Here is a 27438-nt window from a genome sequence, read left to right on the forward strand (position 1 = left end):
CATAAGATTTCCACTCCCTAGGCATTGAAATTACCACACGTTCCTTCAGAAAACACAGAAACGTTCTCATCTTTCACTATTCTGAGAACATTCTAGCTGCTGAGTTAAATAAGTGGTAAAGGAAAAACATTAAATAAAAATCAAACTGCTGGACTTTTTGAAGTGGCAATTTGCTTTGAGATATGTCAAGAATATTCAGTAGGCACATGGTGACACACAGAAAAAGGAAAAACAGACATAGTAACCAACATGCAGGGGCTTTTCATGACATTTTCAGTTCCTTCCCTTTAAACACTGTTTTTCCAGTATTTCCTGCAGATATTAATCCAGCAAGATAAATAAGAACAAACCTATTTGTTTAGAAATTTTCCTACCTCTAAAAATCCAAACTTCCATTCTACAAAAACCCCTATATACTCCCCACATTAGTCTCAAATCTAAATTTTAATTATTATGTTCTTTAATTCTAAAGATAAAAACATCATCCAAAAAGCAAACAAAGACTGTTTGATAATGCTAACTTGAAGTCAAATGGGGAAGCAAAGAAACTAGGTAACATGTTCTCTACTTCAAAAACTAGGTATATCTCTATATCAGGAAAATTTTATTTTGGTATTTTAATTGGTGGAATTTACAGCTTAACATTTAGTTTACTGTATGATTCAACACCTACCTTCTGCTTTTAGAATGGCAGGGAATATCATGCTTAAGGCTGTTTTCTTCTATTTGCAATGTATGATTAAAGGATCCGTCTAATTCCTGCACTGTCACTTTAAGTGGTCCCTTAAAAGAAAAAAAATTTGTTCAAAGACATGCTAGAATAACAGTAATATGTATGCTTATGTGTACAGAAGGGTATGTAGGAAGACATAAAATAATCTACACAAAACGTGTATCAAGAGACAAAGAATGGCAAGATGGGCCACCGATGAGGGGGACTGGGAAAACCTGTGTGTGATCCCTGACATCTCCACCTGTTCCTGCTGATGCTCAGTATTTTCCCAACTCATTCTCTGCAAACAAAATCTCTTTATGAAACTTCTCACCAGTAACCCCATCTCAATCCTTTTCAGTATTAAAACTGGGGAGACAGCAACACAAAAGTTTGTGTGTGTGGAGAAAAAAACACTTACCACATATTTCTGAGTTCCAGGAGATGTATAATCTTGCTTTATTTCCAATTCCAAGACATTTCGTTTTCTGTTAAATGCAAAACTTCCATAAAATTTTACCACCCCACTCTGGTCTCTGGAGAATTATAAAGGAAATTTCATATACTGAAATGAATATACATTAAATAAAACAGGATGCTCATTATGGAATTAATAAGTTTCTACTGTATTCTCTCCAGTACAGAGTCTGAGGGCATACTTCATTGTAAACCAGGTAGCAAAGTATCCAAAATTTTTGTGAAAAATGTTTTCCCAGACTTAAACAAAATTTCTGAAACATTGAGAAATTTGTGCCCTGGAAGAAGCAAAACCACTCTCCTGGATTATTAATATAACAGTGTTTTGAAATGAAAACTCAGAACTTTCAAAGTTCCCAAATACCACTCAAATTGTGCCAAACTCTAACCACATGTGAAAGTCAGCAGATCACTGATTTTACAAGTAATCCTACAGGCCTGTCTGAAGGCTTACTGACCTCAACAAACTCGTTCCTTCACTCACATACTAAAAGTAACTCAAAATATGCCAAATTTATACACGCATACAAACACACACACTGAGGTAGAGAGAAAGAGAAAGAGAGAGAATGCATGTGTGGTGTGTGTATCTCAATGATTAGTAGGTAACTTAGTGGAACTGATTTGTAGTTAATGGTTATTCAATAGTTTATACTCCTTTTAGCACCCCCAAAGCCCTCTTCTTCATATTCCCCTTACACACTATTCTTATTCTTTTCCCCGCTTTGCTGAACTGCTATTGAAAAGGATACACCCACTGCTTTATTAAAGGCTGGATGTCTTTGCCAGAGACATTTGAAATGGATTTCAAAAACCCAGATGTGGAAACCAACATCTGACTCCACATATGTGACTGGAACTTCTGAGATGAAGCAGTGCTGGCTAGACTTAGCAGTTTATTGAAAACCTGCAAGGATAAAACTGTCATTTACCAAGCAAATATAATATATTTCTTTCAATTCTATACATGTTGCACTATAATTATAGGAGATAATAACTCACATATTAGATTTTTCTAGTCAAAGACAATGAGCAAAAGAAATGTGATATATAAACAGATTATATGTCAATTATACAAATAAACATCAAAAATTAATGATATATTAGACAAAAATATTGTGTTAACTATAATCACAATATTTAATATATATAATTTATAGGGCTATGAGTTGTACATAAAGCTAAACATCTTTTAGATTGATTTTTTTTCTATTAAAAACATTTCTAAGTGAAATTTCATTAATATTCTAAGTAATGTGGAACACAAAATCATATGTATAGATTTTATTTCATTTCCATATTCTAATTTTATCTTCCTAATAATCGTGTGCTGAGTGCATCAGGTACTGATAAAAATTCTACAGCTGAGGAATCTCAAAGAAAACAGATTATTCAGTGGGAATAGAATTATAAACTCAGATGCCCTGTGTGCTACAGGAGAGTATTCAGGTTACTTATACACAGAATTGATGACGTTCTTAACTTTAATACTTACTTGTAGCATGAATTCCATACTGATTCTATTTTCAATCAATCTCATCACAAGGTGAGCTTTACACTGAAACATAGTATAATATTCCCAGGACAATGTATGTGGATGCTTGATTGAAAAATGTAGATGGGATGCTGGACTAAAACACAGAAGCAGATTTAGTAAATAAAACAAATTTGAAGATTAAATAATAAATTTTATGGTAACATCAGACTATATGAAAAACTTTACCTAAGCATTTGCCATAGTATTAAGAAATATTTAAAAATAAACTTAAATGAAAGAAAATTATGAAGTTTTTACTAAAGGACATAAAGACAAACTTGAATAAATGTTAACACATGTCAAGATCCTAGATAAGGAGATACAATAATGTATATATTTCAATTCTCTCCAGATTCATCAATAAACAATGTAATTCCAACTGATAACCCAATTTTAAAGCATGCACAAAAATACATTCAAGATAGATTGTCTAAAACAAACAAAAGCAATTATAAAAATAGCAGAAAAGTGAAAATTTCCCTTGCAAACTGAGAATCAAAGAAATTCCCTAAGTAAAAATACAAAATCTGGAGGACGTAAAGACAAAATGACTATGTAAATATTAAAAATGTTAATACTATGAAAAAGATCAGTAAATTTCAAGAAAAGTATAGGTTAGTAAAATACTTATTATATGTAACATGTACAGAAGTATTTCTGTATGAAAATGACCAGAGGTAAAATTTCTATATGATCACACAGAAGCAGAATTGCTAGGACTAATTTTTATCCATTTTAAAATTTCAACTATTATCAATTAATTACTCCTCAAAAATGTATCAAATCATATTCTCACTATCAATGTATGAGTGTATAAAATCTATGAGTGGTACTCTGGTTTGAATGAGGGTATCTCCTACAAACTTCATATTGAAACATCATCCAAAATGCAACAGTATTAAGGTATGTGGCATATGGGAGATGATTAAAACATGAGGGTAGAGTCCTTATCGACAAGATGAGAACCCTAATAAAAAGGCTCCAGGTTGAAGAGAGCCCTCATTTGCCCTTCCAGCACGTGAGGGCACATCATTCCTTCCTGGAGGGGGATGCCACATTGGAAAAAAGAATAGGCTTAACTAGACACCAATCCTACAAAATCCTCTTGATCTTGGCTTTCCTGGCTCCATCCTCTCTACAATTATTAACTGTGAAAAATAAATTCCAATTGTCTAAAATTACTCAGTCTATGGTACTGTGTTACAGTAGCATAAATGGATTAAGCAAGTAGCATAATACATCCTTAAAAATATAGCATATTGGGGCTGGCTCTGTGGCGCAGTAGGTTAATCCTCCGCCTGCAGCACCGGCATCCCATATGGGTGCCGGTTCTAGTACCGGCTACTCCTCTTCCAATCCAGCTCTCTGCTATGGCCTTGAAAAGCAGTAGAAGATGGCCCAAGTGCTTGGGTCCTTGCACTTGCATGGGAGACCGGGAAGAAGCACCTGGCTCCTGGCTTCGGATCGGCAGAGCTCCAGCCGTTGCAGCCATCTGGGGAGTGAACCAACGGAAGGAAGACCTTTCTCTCTGTCTCTCCTTCTAACTATCTGTAATTCTACTTCTCAAATAAATATATAAAAAATCTTCAAAAAAAAAAAAAAACACAGCATATTGTGGGGACCAGCATTGTGGCATAGTGGGTAAACCTGCTGCCAGAAACACTGGCATCCCTTACGCATGCCAGTTCAGGTCCTGGCTACTCCACTTCCAATCCAGCTCTCTGTTAATGTGCCTGGGAAAGCAGCCAGCAGAAGATGGCCCAAATGCTTGGGACCCTACACCCGCAAGGGAGACTGGGAAGAAGCTCCTGGCTCCTGGGTTTGGCCTGGCCTGGACATTGTGGCCACTTGGGGAGTGAATCAGCAAATTCAGACCTCTGTCTTTCTGGCTCTTCCCCGCCCCACTCTCTCAGTAACTCTTTCAAAAAATAAACCTTTAAAAAAAGAGAAAAGAGCTGTGTGTCATCTATAGGCTGCAGCATCACTTTAAAAAATTTATGGTGGGGCCAGTGCCATGGTGTAGCAGGTAAAGCCGCTGCCTATAGTGGCAGCATCCCACATATGGGTGCCGATTTATGTAGGTTTGTGGCTATTCAGGTGAACAGGTACAGGCAAATATCTTCTTGTTGAAATTATCTACTTACACTTAAAAAAAAAAGTAATATACAAGCAAACTGCTTCTATTATTTTTAAACCTTAATGAGAACAGCATGATACAAACAGCATTTGGAAATCAGCATGGAAAACAGAAAAGCATTACTTTTTTTTAATATTTATGTATTATTTAAAAGGCAGAGTTAGAGATAAAGTGAAGATAGAAAGAGATATTCCATCCACTGGTTATCTCCCCAAATGGCCAAACAGCTGTGACTAGGCCAGGTGGAAGCCAGGAGCCAAGAGTTTGTACTAGGTCTCCCACTTGGGTGCAGGGGCCCAAGAACTTGGGTCATAGTCCATTGCTTTCCCAAGTACATTAGCAGGGAGCTGAATCAGAAGTGGAGTAGCTGGGACTTGAACCAGTACCCATATGGGATTTGGGCACTATAGACAGCAACTTAACCTGCAGGGCCATTGCACTGGCCCCAAGCATTATGTTTTTAAAATCTTTTTAAGGTTAGATCTCTTTCCGACTATCTCATTCAATAAAAACAGTAACCTAATAAAAGAAGTAATGAAAATATTACCAGTGTTTGAGGTACCAATATTTTTGCATGCTATTACTATTTTAGTTTTGTGTGCGCCTCAGTACACATACAAGTAATCTTACAAGATTGATTCCATAAAAGAAGCTTTGTAATATCATCTCTGAACAATGAACATACTTATCCTTTTCTTTTCCGCCACCAAATATGGGATGTAGTAAAACTCCACCAGTTTTCAGTTCATACGCCACTATTCTGTCTAGTTCCTAAATAAAATAAAAAATAGGAGTCAGCAAAAAAAATTTTTACACGTCAAATTTTAGGACCAAATTGTTAATTTCCATTTCCTGGAATCAGACTATAAATTTCTTCAAATAAGTGAAATATATTTGGGAGCTATTTATTTCTTACAAATAAACTAGACTGCACAGCTGGCTGAATGGTAAGAGCCAAAAGCCTTCTCTGCTTTGTGACTTCAAGGCTGGCCAGCAGCCTGTTAACTTCCTTATGGTTCTTTTTAACCTCTCTGACCTGTCTTTCCCAAGTTTATTACTTCCTTTTCTGTATTTTACTTCTGGGAATTCAGGCAAGTAAAAAGAAATTGGGACAAATTAGGAGAGAAATCCATCATTTTAGAACTTTGCAAGTCTCCTGTAATATGAAATGAAAGCTAAAAACAAGTGAAAAAAGACAACACCATAACTGTGTGGCAAACTATGACTAGTTTAAATAACAAGGATGCCTTAAAGAAAAGTGTTCAACAGCACAGCGAAGTGCTTAAGTCAACTTTGAATGGACTCTTTTACTTACCAGTTATGTAATTTTGATGAAATAAATTAAATGTTTGACTCCTTATTTGTAAAATGGAGATAATAGTGGGGTAGTTAGAAGAATTAAGATTGTTAACTTCAGATCTTGCCTTTAGTGCTCAGAGCCGGTCCCTCTACTGTGAGACGCAGCACCTGGTAAACCCAAGGCTCTTCAAGAGTCTCTAAAGTTGCCGTGGCATCAGGCACAGATTTATGCTCCAGTGGCACAAACACATTTCAGCACAATGTGGGCATGGCATGCATTTTCAAGATTGTTCAGGGCTGGTGATGGTGAGACCCAGGGGTGATCCAATTTAGTGCCAACCCAGGGAAACCAGCAGGATTACTTTATCAGCCTTCCCTGAACCTTGAGCAAAATTGTATCTTGGGACTCAAGTGCTGGACTGGTAAAAACCAATACTGGGAAGATCCTAATGGTCCTCCTTTCTAGGTCAGTACCTCCAAACAGAGCCTCTAGACTTGCCCTCACATGAGATGGAGACCTGTGCCCCAGATAGATGGACTTAGCATGTGTCACCATGAGCCATACCTTGGGCCTGGCATGCACCCCCAAGATAATACAGGGCTTAGTGACTATAAGATCCAGGTGTGACTTAGCTTAGTGTCAACCTAGGTGGCCAAGGAGCTGCCTTTATCACCCTTCCACCAACCTTAAGCACACAGCAAGGAACCACAGGACTGAACTCAGTGCTAAGACTGTAAAATCCAATACTGGTCAGATTGTTAAAGTCCCTATTCCCAGAGACTCTGGATCTGCCCTGGCACCAAGAGGTGACTCATGGCCCCAGTTAATTAGACTTATATCCCAGCCAGCATCACATGTGGTTGGTTGCCCTGTCTCAGGTTGTGAGCCCACCTCGAAAGACACAGACCATAGTAGTATGGGCAGTGATCTACCCTACGTTGCATTGGTCTCAGCAGGCTGTGTGCACCAGGAGTGATCTAACACTGTGGCACTGATGGTCACAGGACTAGGTATCTGGTCCTGTGTCAGCCCAAGGAAACGCTCACAGACTATCCCTTTTCAGATACTTTCTCACATCATTCTAAACAACACACTAAATGTGGATCTGGGACAAATTTTAACTTGAGGCATCCTCTAGGACTGAAAGACAGAAAACATACCAACAGTGAACTTGTGGCAAACTCCAGTTAGGGGCGTTATTTAGTGCTGAAATAGCTTAACTGTCTATAGACTCAGAGAAAATAAACAGAATGCTTATAATTTTTGAAAGGGCGGCAACAAAGAAACCAAGATTACAAGGATCGGAAAAAAAATAACTATTCTTCAATGTACACACATTGCATGCAAACAAGAGTCAAGAACTTTCAGGGAACTTTGATCTCTCTCTCTCTCTCTCTCTTTTTTTTTTTTTTTTTTTTTTTTTAAGATTTCTTTATTTGAAAATTAAAGTTACGGACAGAAAGGGAGAAAGAGAACAATCTTCCTCCACTGGTTCACTCTCCATATGGCCACAATGGCCAGGGCTAAGTCAGGCCAAAGTCAGGAGCTAGGAACTTCATCTGGGTCTTCCCAAATGGGTAGCAGGGGCCCAGGCACTTGGGCCATCCTTTGCTGCTTTTCCCAGGCCATCAGTAGGAAGCTAGATCAGAAGTGGAGCAGCTGGGACTAGAACCAGTGCCTATAGGGGATGCTGTTATTGTAGGTGGCAGCTTTACCTGCTACACCACAACATTGGCCCCCTGATCTCTTCTAACAAACAAAAAAAAGTGCCAAAAACCAACCATTTAGAAATAGGCATTTTCAAATGCATGTATTAAAAATTCAAAATAACTGTTTCAAGGAAACTCAACAAACTTCAAGAGAAGGTGGAGAAACAAATTCATACTCCATCAGAGACTTGAGACAGAGATGAAATAATTAAAATAAACAGAAATCCTTCAGTTGAAATGTATACTAAGCAAAATTAAAAATCTGACACAGTATCAATAGAATACATCAAACAATACAAAGAATCAGTGAGCTTGAAGACAGGCTACTTGAATATACTGTCAGAGGAATAAAAAGAATGAAAAAGAATAAAGAAAGTTGATGGAAATGCTGAGACAGCATGAAAATTGCAAAGATATGAGTTACTAGGGTTCAGGAACGACTTGAGAATGACAAAGGGTAGAAACTAGACTCAAAGAGAACATAAAATAAGACTTTTCAAACCTAGAAAATGATAGAACTATCCAGGTACAGAAAGGTTAGAGGTCACCAGATTAACTTCAACAAATTGTATCCCAAGACATTTTTTTAAAACCATTACACCAAACGTTTATTTCACTGCACAGTGCCAGAAAGACCTAAAACATAAACTCACAGCAATCATGTTTAAACCCTCATTTCAAAGTGCCAAATTACACTGCTCTGGATCAAACAGATGTGCATTAATTAGACTAACTGCTATTAAACTATTAACACGGAGAAGAGTACTGGCACAGCCAGGTAGACTCCAATTCTGAATGAACTCTGCTCTTGTCTACAGGCAGTAATTTACTGCATTTTTATTAAGTGCTGATTCTTGGATTTTAGTTCTAGGATGGCTGAGAGAATCAAATTTCTCGAATCACTGTTTTCCATAAAGTCTGACTTCTCTATGCCCAGACATTTGGAAAGATTGGGAAAATGCCATTAAGTTCCTAGGAAACTGGAAATTTCTCCATGCAGAGTGTCTCTCCAAGGTTAAAGACAAGGAGTATAGATTTCAAAGCTGCAAAAGAAAAGACACAACACATAAAAGGGTCTCAATTCCCAAAAGGAACCTTACAGGCCAGGAAAGATGAGACTTTCACAGTACTGTCAGAAAAAAACTGCTAGCAAAGAATACTGTATCCAGTAAAGCTATCCCTTAGATGTGAGGGAGACAAAGACATTTCCAGAGAAACAAAAGCTGAGAGTCTTTATCACCACCAAGCCTGTCATAAGAAACACTAACGGGAGTTCCTCAAACTCAAAGAGAGACACAATAACGAGTAAGACATCAGAAAGCAGAAAATTCACTGGTCAAAGTTTACAAAATCAGAATGCTCTAATATTAGAAATGTGGTGGGTAAAGAATTCATATCTTTAGTATGAAGAGTAAAAATAAAACAAGTCACAAAAATAACTACATTAATGTTAAGAGATAGGCAATAAAGTAAGATGCAAAATGGGACTTTAAAAATTCAAACTTTGGGGGCTGGTGTTGTGGCACAGTAGGTTAAACCATTGCTTGCAACCCCAGCATTCCATATTTGAATGCCAGTTCAAGTCCCAGCTGCATTGCTTTCAGTCTAGCTTCCTGCTAATAAACCTGGGAAAGCTATGGAAGACTGCCTAATGTTTTGGCTCCTGCATCCATGTGGGAGACCAGGATGGAGTTCCTGGCTCCTCACTTTGGCCTGGCCCAACACTGGCTGTTGCAGCACTTTTGGAAGTAAAAAAGCAAATGGAAGATCAGTCTACTTGTCTCTCCCTCCTTCTCTCCTGCTCTCCCTCTCCTTCCATCTCTCTCTTTCTGCCACTCTCCTTTTCAAGTAAATACGTAAGCAGGCAAATAAATAAATAAATAAATAATCTTTAAAAAATACTTAAAATGGGGCCAGTATCATGGCATAGCAGATTAAGCTGCTGCCTGCAGCGCCAGCATCCCATATGGGCACCAGTTCAAGTCCTGACTACTCCACTTCCCATCTATCTCCCTGCTAATGCAACCTGGGAAAGCAGCAGAGAATGGCCCAAGTCCTGGGCCCCTGCACCCACTTGGGAGACCTGGAAGAAGCTCCTGGCTCCCGGCTTCAGCCTCCAGCCCTGGTTGCTGCAGCCACTTGGGGAGTAAACTAGCAGACAGAAGACTTTTCTCCCTGTAACACTGCCTTTCAATTAAATCAATTAAATCTTTAAAAAATATATTCAAAATGTGGGGAGAAATGGACTGCAAATGTAGAGTTCTTTATTAGTATTTTTGTTTTTGTTTTTGTTTTTTTTTTGTTTTTGTTTTTGTTTTTTTTTTGGACAGGCAGAGTTAAGCAGTGAGAGAGAGAGAGAAGAGAGAAAGGTCTTCCTTCCGTTGATTCACTCCCTAAATGGCTGCTACGGCCGGCACGCTGTGCCGATCCAAAGCCAGGAGCCAGGTGCCTCCGGGGGTCTCCCATGCGGGTGCAAGGGCCAAACACCTGGGCTATCCTCCACTGCCCTCCTGGGCCACAGCAGAGAGCTGGACTGGAAGAGGAGCAACTGGGACAGAATCCGGTGCCCCAATTGGGACTAGAACACGAGGTGCTGGCACTGCAGGCGGAGGACTAGCTAAGTGAGCTGTGGTGCCGGCCTATTAGTATTTCTTATTTCTTTCTTTTCCATTTATAAAAGGATTTATTTTTTATTTGAAAGGCAGAGTAACATGTAGGGAGGGAGAAAGAAAGAGAGGGAGATACTGGGTTCTTCCATCAGCTGATTCACTTCCCAAATGGCCAGGCCAAAGCCAGAAACAAGGGCTACATTCAGGTCTCCAATGTGAGCGGCAATGGTCCAAGTATCTAGGTCATTTTTCCACTGTTTTCCCAGTCACATTAGCAGAGAGCTGGATCAGAAGTGAGCAGCCAGGACTCAAACTGGGACTCTGATATGGGATGCCATTCAGCAGCAGCTTAACTGCAACAACACAATGTTGGCCACCTCCTATCATTATATTCAACGTCAAACTGTCTTCATTATCAAAATGCCAGGTTATAGCCAAAAGAAGGTTTTTGTAAGCCCCACAATAACCACAAAGCAGAGGCTGGTGTTGTGGCATGGAGGGCAAAGCCGCTGCCTGTGACACTAGCATCCCATATGGGTCCTAGTTTGTGTCCAGGCTACTCTTCTTCCAATCCAACTCCCTGCTAACGGCCCGAAAAAAGCAGCTGAAGATGAACCCTCGAGTACTTGGACCCCTGCCATCCATGTGGGAGACCCAGATGAAGCTCCTGACTCCTGGCTGTTGTGGCCATTTGGGGAGTGAACCAGTGGATGAAAGATTCTCTTTCAAATAAATACATCTTAAAACACACACACACACACACACACACACACACACAAAGTAAAAAAATCTGTACTAGACACTTACCAAAATAAGAAAGGAATCAATGCTCACTACTAGAAAAAAATCAACCACAACTGAAGAGAACGAAAAAGAAAGCAAAGGAAGGAGAGGGGGAGGAGGGAAGGAAGGATGGAAAAATAAATAAGAAAATCAGTATCAAAACGGCAGAAGACCCTTCCTATCTATAATTACCTGAAATGTAAATTGACCAAATTCTTCAATTAAAAGACACAGTGGGGGCTGGTACTGTGGCTCAGTGGATTAAGCTGCCACCTGCAATGCCAGCATCCCACATGTGTGCCAATTCAAGTGCCAGATGCTCCACTGGCTTCAATCTGGCTTGAGGCTGTTTAAGGAGTGAACCAGGGCATGGAAGCTCTCTCTCTCTCTTTCTCTCTCCCTCTGTAAACTTTGCCTTTCAAATAAACAAATAAATCTTAAAAAAAGAAAGAAAAGATAGAATGAGAGTAAATAAGCAAACAAGACCCAACTGTATGCTGCCTACAAGAAACTTGGTTCCCATCTCAAGATACACGCAGAATAAGAATGAAAAGGAAGGGATAAGATATTCCATGTAAACAAGCCAAAAGATAGCAGAATAGCCGTATGTTTTCTGATAAAATAGATTTTAAAACCAAAGCAAACAAGAGACAAAGAAGGTCATTATATAATGACACAGGTTCAATCTAGCAAAAGGAAATAATAATTTTAAGTACACATGCATTCAATTTTCAGAGCACTCAAATAAATAAGGCAAACACTAATAGACTAAAAGAGGGAAACAGATCATAATACAATAAAGACAAGGATCTTTAACACTCCATTTTCAGATATGGACAGATCATTCAGACAGAAAATCAAGAAAGAAACACAAGAGTTAAAAAAATACCTTATATCAAATGGAACTAATACACATCTACAGAACATTCCATCCAACCACAATGATACACATTCTGCTCAATAGTACATGCAATAATCTCCAGGATTAATCATATGGTATGTAACAAAACAAGTATCAAAAAATTTTCAATCTGGCCGGTGCAATGGCATAGCAGGTAAAGCCACTACCTAAAGTGCCAGCAGCCTATATGGGCACTGGTTTGAGTCCCGGCTGCTCCTCTTCCAATCCAGATCTTAGCTATGGCCCGGGAAAGCATTAGAAGATGGCCCAAGTCCTTGGGCCCTTGCACCAGCATGGGACACCAGGAAGAAGTGCCTGGCTCCTGGCTTCAGATTGGTGTAGTCTGGCCACTGTGGCCATCTGGGGAGTGAACCAGCAGATGGAAGACCTTGCTGTCTCTGCCTCTGCCTCTCTGTAATTCTGGCTTTTAAATAAGTGAATAAATCTTTTCTTATTAGTTGTCTTTTTTTTAAAAGATTTATTTATTGATTTACTTATTATCTGAAAGGTAGACCTACAGAGAGACAGAGAGAGATCTTCCGTCTGCTGGTTCACTCCCCAAATGGCCATGCTGGCCAGAGCTGGACCAATCTGAAGCCAGAAGCCAGGAGCTTCTTCCAGGTCTCCCACACAGATGCAGGGGCCCAAGAACTTGGGCCATCTTCCATTGCTTTCCTGGGCCATAGGAGAGAGCTGGATCAGAAATGGAGCAGCCAAGATTTGAACCAGTACCCATATGGGATGCTGGCACTTGCAGGTGGTGGCTTTACCCACTAGGCCACAGCACTGGCCCGAGTAAATAAATCTTTTTTTTTTTTAAGATTTCTTTTATTGGCCGGCGCCGTGGCTCAATAGGCTAATCCTCCACCTGCGGTGCCAGCACACCAGGTTCTAGTCCCGGTTGGGGCGCCGGATTCTGTCCCGGTTGCCCTTCTTCCAGGCCAGCTCTCTGCTGTGGCCAGGGAGTGCAGTGGAGGATGGCCCAAGTGCTTGGGCCCTGCACCCCATGGGAGACCAGGAGAAGCACCTGGCTCCTGCCTTCGGATCAGCGCGATGCGCCGGCAGCAGCACGCCGCCCATGGCGGCCATTGGAGGGTGAACCAACGGCAAAAGGAAGACCTTTCTCTCTGTCTCTCTCTCTCACTGTCCACTCTGCCTGTCAAAAAAAAAAAAAAAAAAAAAAGATTGATTTTATTTATTTGAAAGACAGATTTACAGAGAGAGGTAGAGACAGAGAGAGAGGTCCTCCATCCACTGGCTCACTCCCCAGATGGCTGCAACAACTGCAGCTGTGCTAATCCAAAGCCAGGAGCCAGGAGCTTCCTCTGGGTCTCCCACGTGGGTGCAGGGGCCCAAGGACTTGGGCCATCCTCCACTGTTATCCCAGGCCATAGCAGAGAGCTGGATTGGAAGATGAGCAGCCGGGACTAGAACCAGTACCCATATGGGATACCAGCCCTAAGTACATAAATTTAAAAAAAAAAGAAACCACAAAAGTTGTTTATAATTTTTTTTACAAAAACAGAAATCATATCAAATATCTTTTCTGGATACAACAATAAAACTAGAAGTAAGTAATAAAACTAGGAATCAGTTACAAGAAAATTGGAAATGACATAAATACAAGGAAATTAAAAACCTTACTCTGGAGCAACCTATGGATCAATAAAGAATTAAGGAGGAAATTAAAAACTTCTTGAAACAAATGAAAATGAAAACACAATATACCAAACCCTATGGGACTCAGCAAAAACAGTACTGAAAGAAGTTGTAGCAATCATAGTCTCAAATAAAATCATCACCACATATTTGAAGAATTAAAAAAAATAAACCAGATCCAAAATTAGAACAGAAATAAATGATACACACACACACACACACAAAAGGAAAGAGCTGATCACTGAAAATATAAAATTGACAAATCCCTAGTTAGCCTAAGAATAAGACAGAAGATGCAAATACACAAAATCAGAGGTGAAAAGGGAGACATTATCACAGATACAACAGAAAGGATTACTAGAGATAATGATGAACAATGATATAGTAACAACTTCGATAATATAGAAGAAATGCACATATTCCTAGCCACGTAAAACTTATCAACACTGAATCATTAAGAAATGGATTAACTAAATAGACCAATACTGAGCAGCAAGATTGAATCAGTAATAAAAAGCCTGTTATCAAAAAAAAAAAAAAAAAAAAAAAAAAAAAACACCCCAGGACCAAAATGGCTTCATTGCTGAATTCTAGCAAATATTTAAATAAGAATTAATACCAAGTCTGTTAAATTAACTGAAAAAGTAGAAGTGCAAGAAATTTTTCTAAACTCAGTTTATGAAGCCAAGACTATCTTGACATCAAAATCAGACAGGCACATACCATAAAAAGGTCAATATCCTTTATCAACAGAAATGCAAGAACCTTCAACAGAATACTAGCAAATTGAATCCAACAGCATAGCAAACACATTATTCATCAAGATCAAGTGGGATTCACGTCGGGGAAGCCAAGAATGGTTGAATCTATGTATATCAATACACAGGATAAACCACATCAACAGGCTGAAGAACAAAATCGTATGATCATCTCTACAGACGCAGAAAAGACATCTGATAAAACCCAATATTCCTTTATGATAAAAACTCTGAATAATCTGGTATAGAAGAACATGCCTCAACATATATAATAAACCAATAGGAAATATATATATATAATAAATCAATATATATAATAAAGCAATAGGAAACATCAAAGTGAACAGAGACAAGCTGATGGCTTTCTCAGCAAGATCTGGAACAAGACAAGGATGCCTACTTTCACAAACATTTTTATTCAACACAGTACTGGAAGTCCTAGTCACAGCAATTCAGCATAAGAAACACAAGGCAGCCAAATGGAAAAGGAGGAAGTCAAACTGTCTACAGATGACATGATCTTATGTATAAAAAAATCCCCAAGACCCATCAAAAGGTTATTTGTTAATAAACAAAATTTAGCAAGGTTCCTAGATACAAAGACAATGTACAAAATCAGTAGATAGATGTATTTGGCTTAGCAGTTAAGCCACTGCTATTATCAAGCCACTGCACATTCCATACCGGAGTGCCTTGGTTCAAGTCTCAGCTCTACTTCTGACTCCAGCTTTCTGCAAATGCACACTCTGAGAGGCAGCATGTGATAGCTTAAGCAGTTGTTTCCCTGCCAACCTGATGGAAGATATGGACTGAGTTTCTAGCTCCTGGCTTCAGCCTCGCTCAGCCCGGTCTGTTGTGGGCATTTGGAGATGAACCAGTGGATGGGATTACTTATCTGTATTACTATTAGTTTTTAAGAAAGTTAGTAGCATTGTTATACAACAATAATGAATTATCTGCAAGAGAAATCAAGAAAGCAATTCTATTTCCAATAGCCATCAAAAAATGTACCTAGGAATAAATTGAGCCAAAGAGGTGAGAGATCTCTACACTGAAAACTAGAAAACACTGATGAAAGAAATAGAAGAGGACATAAAGAAATGTAAAGACATCCTATGTTGAAGTATTACAAGAATCAATATTTGCTAGAATGTCTACAATATCCAAAGTGACCTGCAGATTCAATGTAATTCCTTTCAAAATACCAATGACATTCTTCACAGAGCTAAGAAAAACACTAATAAAATCTATATGGAAACACACACACACAAAAACCCAAATAGACAAAACAATCTTAAATAAAAAAGAACAAAGCAATAGCAGTGGTGTAGCGGGCTAAACCTCTGCCTGAGGCACCAGCATCCCATATGGGCACAAGTTTGTGCCCCAGCTGCTCCTCTTCCAATCCAGCTCCCTACTGATGGCCTGGGAAGGCAGCGGAGGATGGCCCCAGTTCTTGGGCCCCAGCACCCGTGTGGGAGACCTGTAAGAAGCTCCTAGCTCCTGGCTTCAGATCGGCTCAGCTCCAGCCATTTGGGGAGTGAACCAATGGATGGAAGATCTTTCTCTCTGATTCTCCTCTCTGCCTGCCTCTCAAATAAACAAATAAAATCTTTAAATATGTATTGAATATATATTAATTAAAATGCCATGGTGTTAGCATAAAATAGACACACAGACCAAAGAAATAGATTAGAGAATCTAGAAGTAAAGCCACATATCTACAGCCAACTGATCTTTGACAAAAGAACACAAACTAGAAAAAGAGTCTTTAGGGGCCAGTGCTGTGGTGTAGTAGATTAAACATTTGCCTGGGGTGCCGGCATCCCATTTAGCCACCGGTTCAAGTCCCAGCTGCTCCACTTCCAGTCCAGCCCCTTTCTGATGGCCTGGCAAAGCAGTACATGGCCCAAGTGCTTGGATCCCTGCACCTGTGTGGGAGACCCAGAAGAAACTTGTGGCTCCTGGCTTCAGATCAGCTCAGCTCTGGCCATTGTGGCCATTTGTCAAGTCTCTCCCTCTCTCTGTCTATATAACTATGTCTCTCAAGTAAATAGATAAATCTTTAAAAAAAAAAAAAAAAGGGGGAGGTCTTTAATAAATACTGCTGGAAAAGTTAGAAACCCACATGCAGAAAAATGAAAGCAGACCACCATCTCTGAACATGTAAAACAATCAACTCAAAATGGATTACTGTCCTAGATATGAGAGCAGAAACTCTGAAACAACTAGGAGAAAATATTTCAGGACACTAGAATGGGTAAGGATTTTTGGGATCAGACCACAAAAACAAAATACAAAACAGACAAACAGGATTTCATCAAACCAAACAGCTTCTGGCAAGGAAATAATTAAGAGGGTGAAGAGACCACCTGCAGAAGAGGCCAAATATCTGGAAAATACACATCTCACAGTTAACAGACTATACTGGGAACTGAAACACCTCAATAGCAAGAAAAACCCACAATACAATTTAAAAATGGGCAGTGAATCTAAAGAGACATTTCTCAAAGGAAGAGATACAATAACTTTTTCAAAAGAAGAAATCCAAATGGCCAACAAGCACATGAAAAAATGTTCAAGGTCATTAGCAATCAGGGAAATGCAAATCAAAACCACAATGAGGTTTCACCTCACCCCGGTTAGAATGGCTCACATGCAGAAATCTACCAACAACAGATGCTGGCGAGGATGTGGGGAAAAAGGGACACTAACCCACTGTTGGTGGGAATGCAAACTGGTCAAGCCACTATGGAAGTCAGTCTGGAGATTCCTCAGAAACCTGAAGATAACCCTACTGTTCCACCCAGCCATCCCACTTCTTGGAATTTACCCAAAGGAATTTAAATTGGCAAACAAAAAAGCGGTCTGCAGCCTAATGTTTATTGCAGCTCAATTCACAATAGCTAAGACCTGGAACCGACCTAAATGCCCATCAACGGTAGACTGGATAAAGAAATTATGGGATATGTACTCTTTAGAATACTATACCGCAGTAAGAAACAACGAAATCCAGTCATTTGCAACAAAATGGAGGAATCTGGAACACATCATGCTGAGTGAACTAAGCCAGTCCCAAAGGGACAAATACCATATGTTCTCCCTGATCGGTGACAACTGACTGAACACCAAAAAGGAAACCTCCTGAAGTGAAACGGACACTATGGGAAACGGTGACTTGATCAGCATAGCCCTGACTGTTAATGAACAACTTAATACATTATCCCTCTTAGTAGTTTTTTTGTCTGTTCTACTTAATATGACTGGTTTAATTCTGTAATTAATACACAGTTATTCTTAAGTGTTGAAAATTAACTGAAATGTGATCCCTGTTAAACATAAGAGTGGGAATAAGAGAGGGAAGAGATGTATAATTTGGGACATGCTCAAGCTGACTTGCCCCAAATGGTAGAGTTAGAAACATACCAGGGAATTCCAATTCAATCCCATCAAGGTGGCATGTACCAATGCCATCTCACTATTCCAAGTGATCAATTTCAGTTCACAATTGATCATAATGAAAGGACTAAGAGTCAAAGGGAGCACATAAACAAGTCTAGTACCTGCTAACACTAACCGATAGAATAAATAAAGGGGAGAGTGATCCAACATGGGAAGTGAGATACTCAGCAGACTCATAGAATGGCAGATATCCTAAATAGCACTCTGGCCTCAGAATCAGCCCTGAAGGCATTCCAATCTGGCTGAAAAGCCCATGAGAGTATTTCAGGCATGGAAAGCCAAGACACTCTGGCAAAAGATCTCTGTGAGTGAGATCCCAGTGGAAAGAACAGGTCTTCAAAGAAGGAGGTACCTTTCTCTGAAGGTAGGAGAGAACCTCCACTTTGACTATGACCTTGTCTAAACAAGATAAGAATCGGAGAACTCAGAGGGCTTCCATAGCCTTGGAAACTCATGACTGGAGCACAGGGAGATTACTGATGCCATAGACAGGAGTGTCAATTGGTAAAGTCAACAACAGGAGTCACTGTGCACTTACTCCTCATGTAGGATCTCTGTCCTTAATGTACTGTGCATTGAGATTTAATGCTATAACGAGTACTCAAACAATATATTTCACTTTGTGCTTCTATGGGGGTGCAAACTGTTGAAATCTTTACTTAATGCATACTAAACTGATCCCCTGTAAAAAAAAAAAAAAAAAAAAATTATCAACTCCCAACTTGACTCTCACTGGGATTAAACATGACAATAGGTCTGATCTGATTTCATCATCATTTAAAAAAAATCATCTATTATTTTTCACTTTATGTTTCTGTGTGGGAGCAAACTGTTGAAATCCTTACTTAATGTATACTAAGCTGATCTTCTGTATATTAAGATAATCGAAAATGAATCTTGATGTGAATGGAAGGGGAGAGGGAGTGGGAAAGGGGAGGGTTGTGGGTGGGAGGGACGGTATGGGGGGGAAGCCATTGTAATCCCTAAATCGTACTTTGGAAACTTATATTCATTAAATAAAAGTTAAAAAAAAATACTTAACAATATTTACTATCAGGGAAACACAAATGAAAACTACAGTGAGATACCACCTCCCTCCAGTTAGATTGGCTATTATCAAAGAGACAAAAGATGGAGGAGGGAGGGTAAGTCATTGCTTGGGATGCTCACATGACATACCAGAGTACCTGGTTTGGGTCCCAGCTACTCCATGATCTTATATATGGAATTCAAAAAAGCTGATCTCACAGAAGTGAGATGGTGGTTGGCACATACCAGGAGAAAAGAAGAAAGGAAAGCATGGAAAAGGTTGATTAATGGTTACTATGGTAGTTAGATAGGAACAAGAAGTTCTGGTGTTGCTTTGCACAGTAGGGTGACTGAAATTATAATGTATTGTACATTTCTCACATCAAAAAAAAAAAAAAACTAGAAGAAAAGATTTTGCACGTTTTCACCACAAAGAAATGTTACATGTTTGAGGATATACATACATTTACCTTGATTGGATGTAACACAATGTATACGCATCAAAACATCACAAGGTAAACCACAAATATGTACAATTTCTGTCAGTTAAAATTCTTAAAATTATTTTTAAAAGGTCTAAATAGATACCTAATACTTATAAAATAATTATAACAATGATGGATACGTAACAAGTAGTATGTTACTTTTTCTTCATTAGTTTTTTTTTTTTTTTTTTTTTTTTGACAGGCAGAGTTAGATAGTGAGAGAGACAAAGAGAAAGGTCTTCCTTCCATTGGTTCACCCCTAAATGGCCACTACAGCCAGCACACTGCACCGATCCGAAGCCTGGAGCCAGATGCTTCCTCCAGGTCTCCCATGCGGGTGCAGGGCCCAAGCACTTGGGCCATCCTCCACTGCCTTCCCGGGCCACAGCAGAGAGCTAGACTGGAAGAGGAGCAACCAGGACAGAATCCGGCGCCCCAACCGGGACTAGAACCCAGGGTGCCGGCGCCACAGGCAGAAGATTAGCCTAGTGAACCGCGGTGCCGGCCCATTAGTTTTTGAAATGAAGAATCAATTCTTCTGGTTCTAAAGTATGAATTTTTTAATAGTTCTAGATGTTTAAAGTTTTTAACAATTACTTTTTAACTTCTCTGAGTTTTTGTTTGTATAACAAAAATACATTAAATGAAGAGATATGTTTAATAAGGAAAATAAAACCTGAGTTGTTTTCACCTGAGAAGGAAGACTCTGCATGATATGGTTAAAATGTGTATGTGGGGGAAGGTGTGTTGCAGTGGAGTAAACTGTTGTTTGGGATGCCTGCATTTCTTATTGGAATGCCTAACCCAGTCTTGCCTCTGTTTCTGAATCATCTTCCTGTTAACAGATCTGAGAGGCGGCAAATGATGGTCAAGTACCTGAGTGCCTGCCAACCATGTGGAAGACCCAAATGGATTTCCTACTTATGGCCCAGCCCTAGCTGTTGTGGGCATGTAAGGAGTTAACCAACAGATAGATGGTACTTCTCTATCGCTCTGTCAATCTGCCTTTCAAATAAATATATAAAACTTTTTCAAAATATATGCATGTATATGGCCAGAACAGGGTAACTTTGGCTGCCTTTAATTTTTGGCCAAACTTTTAAATAATAGGAACAATATATGAAGATGATAAAGAACATAAATGCATTCAAAGACTACTCAGCATATAATAAGCAGTCATTATGTGTAAAGTACATGCAAATGGCATGTATAATGTCTCACAATCCCTGCCCATGGGATAGTTACTGCCATTATTCTTTTTTTTTATTTTAAAGATTTATTTATTTGAAAGTCAGAGTTACAGAAAGGCAGAGGCAGAGAGAGAAGTCTTCCATCCGCTGGTTCACTCCCCAAATGCCTGCACTGTCTTGAGCTGCACTGATCTGAAGCTAGGAGCCTCTTCTGGGTCTCCCATGAAAGTGCAGGGGCCCAAGCATTTGGGCAATTCTTTGCTGCTTTTCCAGGCCATAGTAAAGAGCTGGATCAGAAGTGGAATAGCAGGGACTCGAACCAGCGCACATATAGCATGCAGGCACTGCAGGCACCGGTGGCTCTGCCTGATATGCCACAGCATCAGCGCTTATTATTCTTCTAAAACTGATAAGGTTCAGAAAGATTATCCAGGGTCTTAAGACTAAATTTAGGAAGCCCAATTATAAATGACTACTAAGAGGAGCTGACTATACCTAACAACTAACTTGCTATTGAAGGAATAGACATTCTCACTTAAGGAGAAAAAAAGTCTGGAGGGACCAACATTTACAATGGAAACCAAATAAAATAAACTACTAGTCTTTTTCACTAAAGAGATTATCATCTTACTAGGAAAAATTAGGGATTTTCAAATGATATTTCCCAAGTGTTTCACAACCATTAAAAATAAACACACAAGGGGTTGGCATTGTAGCACAGCAAGTTAAGCTGCTGCTTACAACACCAGCATTCTTTACTGCAGAACCAGTTTGAATCCTGGATGCTACACTTCCAATCCAGCTTCCTGTTAATGCTCCTCAGAAGGCAGTGAATGACAGCACTCTGCCACTCAAGTGGGAAACCAGGATGGAGTTCCCGGCTCCTGGCTTTGGTCTGGCCCAGACTTGGCTGTTGCAGTCACTTGGGGAATAAACCAGTGGATGGAGGATCTCTCTATCTCTATGTCTCTCCCTCAACTGGCTCTGCCTTTTAAATATATACATTCATACACGAATCTCTAAAAAATATTATGCACATGAGACTTGGATATCAGAATACCAATATGTCTCATTGACTTTTAAGTGGATAATGGATCTAGCATTATTACCTCTTTAATCCAATGGCGGTACTCATTAACACCAAAAGTTTTTTTCATCCAAAGTCCATAAATATATCCTGAAATCCCTTTTAGCACCCATTCATCAGACCTAAGCAAAAAGTCAAAACAGAAATTTATTTTAATCATAAAAACACTTCCAAGGAGATCAAAGATAATGGAATAAGTGCAGTGTATACTCCTGTCTTCTTAAAGAAAACAAAAGTTATTAACAAATTATTAGGTTTCCCAACTTTTTCTGGCTTTTACTTGTCGACTCATTATGCCTTCTTCACATCTGGCATTACATTTAACTGTAAGACTTATTTACAAATTTCTTTTAAATATAATTTTCCAACATATGTGCTTCACTCTGACAACGCTATCTCCCTCCTGTCCAATTCTGTTTCCACTATATGCCTGTAAGGACACACTTGCCCACAGCCAAGACTATACTCAATTCTAACAGTCCATATTCTTTTATTACCGAATCTATGCAGAGTTATCAACGGCACTCTAAAGTTTAATTACATTTTGATTTCTCCACAGGAAAGACAACTGATACCATTGATTGATTTATTCAGTATTCATCTACCCATCAATCCAACCATACCTATATACAAAAATACTGTCTACCATATGTTTTTTAAAGTACTTTCATAATTAAATTGATTTTATGGTCAAAACATCAGGATGAAATTTATACTCATTAGCTTCCTTTAAATATAGAAAAAACAGTATCTTAAATTAGTTATCTGCAATTAAGGCAAAGTCAGCTTAAAAGTCAGGGGAAAGATAATAAAAATAAACATTCTCAATTCTTTTTTTCAGTAGTTGTAAACTTCAAAATTACTCACCAAGACATTCTAGATATGAAACATCCGAAAAACTGCTGAGCCAAGGACTGAGCTAAACACCTTCTAGTCAAAGGTGTCTCATCTATAATCATGGCACTGTGTAAAAGATTTGTACTGGAATTTAAAAGAAAATTAATTATAACCAAAAAATAAACAATTATTCAGGTAAAATAATTATATTTTTAAAAGAATGAAATTTAAGTTAGATATGAGAGAAAAATCACAATATTCTCGAAAAGAGCTTTCTAATCTTTTCACAATCTTAGCAACTGTTAAAGCAAGGAATGCTTACCATCAATCTACATGAAAAACAACAATAACATTTTTAGAGTGGGGGAGAAATTGGTATGTTAATCAGAAGCTGATCCTCACATGAAAGTCTTCTAATTTCAAAATTCTTTTCCTAATAACTATTCATTTTTTTGCTCTACTATTTACTTTCAAATCCATAATCCCAATCTAGAGAATGCAGAGGCAGTATTACCATCCTCATTTTACAGATCATAAATTCAGATCCAGAGTAGATAAAATGACTGACCTTGAAACATAACATTTACAAATTTGGAACTTTCCAAGGACGGAAGAGGAGAGGTGAAGATGACAATAACAACAAAAAGGAATACTCTCTTTTTGCCCCACAAATTTCTGACAAGATCATTAATTTTTAAATAGTGCTAAGAAACAAACCACACTAGTTATCCATATAATAACTTGTAAGAGTCTTTAAAAAATTTATAATCAACCTGTAGAAGTGAAATTGATACTATGAGAAGCAATGATTTAACCAGCCCTTGTACCATCGAGGAACGGCTTACTATTTTATTCTTTTTTTTATTCTTTTTTAATATTTTTTTTCTTTTTTTTAAAGATTTATTTATTTATTTGAAAGTCAGAGTTACAGAGAGAGAGGAGAGGCAGAGAGAGAGTGCCACTACGTGGCCCCTACTATTTTCTTTTTTACTTAATACCATTGGTTGAACTCTTTACTTAATACAGAATTATTCTTAGGTGCTTAAATCCAATTGAAAATTGATCCCTGTTAAAAATAAGGGGGTGGGGGGGTGCGGCACTGTGCACAGCAGATTAAAGCCGTGGCCTGAAGCATTGGCATCCCATATGGGCACCAGTTCTAGTCCCAGCTACTCCTCTTCTGATCCAGCTCTCTGCTATTGCCTGGAAAGCAGTAGGAGATAACCCAAGTTATCTTTTTTAAAAAAGATTTATTTATTTATTTGAAAGTCAGAGTCACACAGAGAGAGGAGAGGCAGAGAGAGAGAGGAGTCTTCCATCTGATGGTTTACTCCGCAATTGGCCGCAACGGCCAGAGCTGCACCGATCCGAAGCCAGGAGCCAGGTGCTTCTTCCGGGTCACTTATGCAGGTGCAGGGGCCCAAGGACGTGGGCCATCCTCTATTGTTTCCCAGGCCATAGCAGAGAGCTGGATTGGAAGAGGAGCAGCTGGGACTAGAACCGGGGCCCATATGGGATGCCGGAGCTTCAGGCCAGAGATTTAACCAGCTGTGCCACAGTGCCGGCCCCAATAAATAAATCTTAAAAAAAAAAAATTAGAGTGGGAATAAGACAGGGAGGATATGTACAGTTTGGCATATGTTCCTTCGGACTTACCCCTAAGGGTAAAGCTAAAAGCTTGCCATGGGATATGTAACCGATGCCATCTTACTAGTTAAAGTGATCATTTTAAGTGCTTAACTGATCATAAAGATAGGAGTAAGTGTCAAAGGGATCATATAAATAAGACCAAGTGTCTGCTAATAATAATAGATATAATTAAAAAGGAGATAATGATCCAACATGGGAAGCAGGACACACAACTGACTCATAGAATGACAAGCACCCTACACAGCACTCTGACCTCAGAATTAGCCCTTAAGGCATTCAGATCTAGCTAAAAAATCCCATGAAAGCATTTCAGCCTGGAAAGCCAAGACACTGTGGGAAAAAAATGACCTAAATCAAAGATCTCTATGAGACCCAAGTGGAAAGAAGTGGACATGAAAGAAGGAGGTACCTTTCTCTGAAGGGAGGAGAGAACTTCCACTTTCATTATGGCCCTGTCTAAATAATGTTGGAGTTTGTGGACTCAAAAGGCTTCCATAGCCTTGGCAGCTCATGACAAGAGCCTTGGGTGATCACTGACATCATAAATAAGAGTGTCAATCGTTAAATCAACAACAGGAGTCACTGTGCACTTGCTCCCCATGTAGGACCTTTGTCCATAAGGAGTTGTACTACGAGAATTAATGGTTAAATGAGTCTTCAAACAGTACTTTATATTTTCTGTGTCTGTGTGGATGCAAACTTAAAATCCTTACTTAGTATAGAGTTGGTCTTCTGTATATAAAGATAATTAAAAATGAATCTTAATTAAGAATGGTATAGGAAAGAGAGTAGGAGGTGGGACGGGAGTGAGGGTGGGAGGGTGGGTATGGGGGGAAAACCGCTATAATCCAAAAGCTGTACCTATGAAATTTATATTTATTAAATAAAAGCTTTCTAAAAAAAATTTATAATCAGGAAAGAAACTGAAAGAAATACGGAAACTATTAGTAGCAGTTAATTCGAGATAATGAATGTTGAGCTATTTTAAATTTTTTCTTTTTGCTTTTCTACTTTTCTAAAATGTAAAAATGCTAAGTTTTCTATAAATCCAACTACATCTAAATATTAGGTTCAAATTTTCATATTAAAATTGATCACAAAATACCTTTTAATTCTATCAGTATCCTAATTTGTCATTTCAAATTAAATAGATACTAACCTGAAAATGCTCATGGAAGCATAAGCAGCCACTTCAACATAAGCCTCATCAATGAACACGGTCTTAAAACAGGAATATGGGTATCGACATGTAAGAATTTCTTCGTAAAATTCAAAGACTTCATGAAGATATGATGTTGTATGTTTAAGCAGTGGAAGAAGTTGTGGTAAACAAAAATGAGTAACCTGAAAATGAAGAAAGGGAGATCACCTAAACAGAACTTTTGAGCTTAGTATTCTAAACTTTTCTGAACATCTCTATAAATAAATGTTCATATTTAAGAAAAAAAATCAATTGTTTATGAACTTCATAACACCGAAAAAATGCTATGATAAAATTAGTGATTTTACTGAACTGTACAAAATATTCAAGGTACCTAAAAATTCAAAGCATGATGGATTACAGTTCTGTGAAATACTTAGAGCCACTGAAAGTAAAACTTCAGTTTCAATTACTATACTCCTCCTCTAAAATCTCAATTAAATACTGAAAGCTACAGTGAGGTTATTAGCATTTAGGAGATAAGAAATGACCACAAGAGAAACAGCAATTCTTATTTTCTCATTATGTAACACCTCACCTTGGTCCCACAACTACCAAAATATCATACCCTGTCTCATTATGCTTCCATTCCAAATAAATGAGATCAATGACACAGATCACTCTGGTTAGATCATCCAGAAAGGTGTCATGCAGAAGACTGGATCTGAGGCAAACTTTTTATGTTGGACAAAAGTCTGATAGGTAAAGATGAGAAAAGAGGGTATCTTAAATAAAGTCAAAGACAGAAAGAAAGAAAGAATGACAGAAATATATGTAAACTATTTTGAATATAATAAACCTTAGGGTCAAATTTTAGAAAATTTTGAAAGCTATGATAAAGACTTTCAATTAATGAAGGATCATGGAGGCAAGAGAAGTTTTTAATGTACTACTGAAATTATTCCTCTCACAGCATTTTAGAAGTACAGATTAAAGGTTATCATAACATCTATGTATTTTTTAAAGACTTATTTATTTTACTTGAAAGTCACAGTCACACAGAGACAGAAGGAGAGGCAGAGAGGCAGAGAGGCAGAGAGAGAGAGAGAGAGAGAGAGGGAGGGAGGGAGGGAGAGGGAGAGAGGTCTTCTTTCATCTGCTGGTTCACTCCCCAATTAGCTACAATGGACGGAGCTGTGCCGATCCGAAGCCAGGAGCCAGGAGCTTCTTCCAGGTCTCCCACATGGGTGCAGGGGCCCAAGGACTTGGACCATCCTCTACTGATTTCCCAGGCCATAGCAGAGGGCTGTGGAATTGGAGCAGCCAGGACTTGAACTGAAGCCCATATGGGATGCCTGCATTGCAGGAGGCGGTTTTCCTAATATGCCAGAGTGCCGGCCCCAACATCTATGTGTTATTAATGGTAGGGCCCAAAATGCATTACAATTACCATTCCCTTGGTATACAAACAAAAACTAAATACTATTCACTCAACAAAAGGATTCACAGGGCAGGAGCTATGATGCAACAAGATAATCCACTGCTTGAGACACAGGTATCCTACATCAGAATCCCGGCTTTCTGCTTCCAGTCCAACTTCCTATTAATGTGCCTTGGAAGGCAGGGTAGAATGGCCTAAGTACTAGGGTCCCTGCCACCCCTTGGGAGACCTAGATAAATTTCCTTGCTTCCCGCTTCAGTCTAGCCCAGTCCTGGCTGTTGCAGGCATTTGGGGAGCGAACCAGTAGATGGAAGATATCTCTCTCTCTCTCTGTCTGACTCTCCCCTTCTCTGTAATTCTTTCAAATAAATACATCTTTAAAACAAGAGAGGCCAGCGCCACGGCTCACCTGGCTAATCCTCCGCCTGCGGCACCGGCACCCCGGGTTCTAGTCCCAGTTGGGGCGCCGGATTCTGTTCCGGTTGCTCCTCTTCCAGTCCAGCTCTCTGCTGTGACCCGGGAAGGCAGTGGAGG

At 39.0% G+C, this 27438-nt stretch overlaps 1 protein-coding gene across 9 annotated transcripts in view; it reads right to left on the reverse strand.

The window, feature by feature from the left end:
* The window catches only part of TAF2 (TATA-box binding protein associated factor 2), a 135554-nt gene that overhangs the window by 78438 nt on the left and 29678 nt on the right, over window positions 1–27438 (reverse strand). For all 9 annotated transcript variants that reach the window (XR_007918706.2, XR_007918709.2, XR_007918710.2 and 6 more), the window contains 8 exons: window positions 25482–25666; window positions 22703–22816; window positions 21858–21957; window positions 5549–5634; window positions 2685–2820; window positions 1942–2096; window positions 1134–1248; window positions 674–783 (listed from right to left, as the gene is read on the reverse strand). Coding sequence is in view for 6 of the 9 variants with exons in the window: in XM_051844012.2 (XP_051699972.1) it covers window positions 674–783; window positions 1134–1248; window positions 1942–2096; window positions 2685–2820; window positions 5549–5634; window positions 21858–21957; window positions 22703–22816; window positions 25482–25666 (1001 nt within the window). In the remaining 3 variants the exon portion in view is untranslated. The remainder of the gene's footprint in view (window positions 1–673; window positions 784–1133; window positions 1249–1941; window positions 2097–2684; window positions 2821–5548; window positions 5635–21857; window positions 21958–22702; window positions 22817–25481; window positions 25667–27438) is intronic.

The sequence above is a fragment of the Oryctolagus cuniculus genome, chromosome 6 (genome assembly GCF_964237555.1).
Source record: "Oryctolagus cuniculus chromosome 6, mOryCun1.1, whole genome shotgun sequence".
In the NCBI taxonomy this organism is placed as follows: Eukaryota; Metazoa; Chordata; class Mammalia; order Lagomorpha; family Leporidae; genus Oryctolagus; species Oryctolagus cuniculus.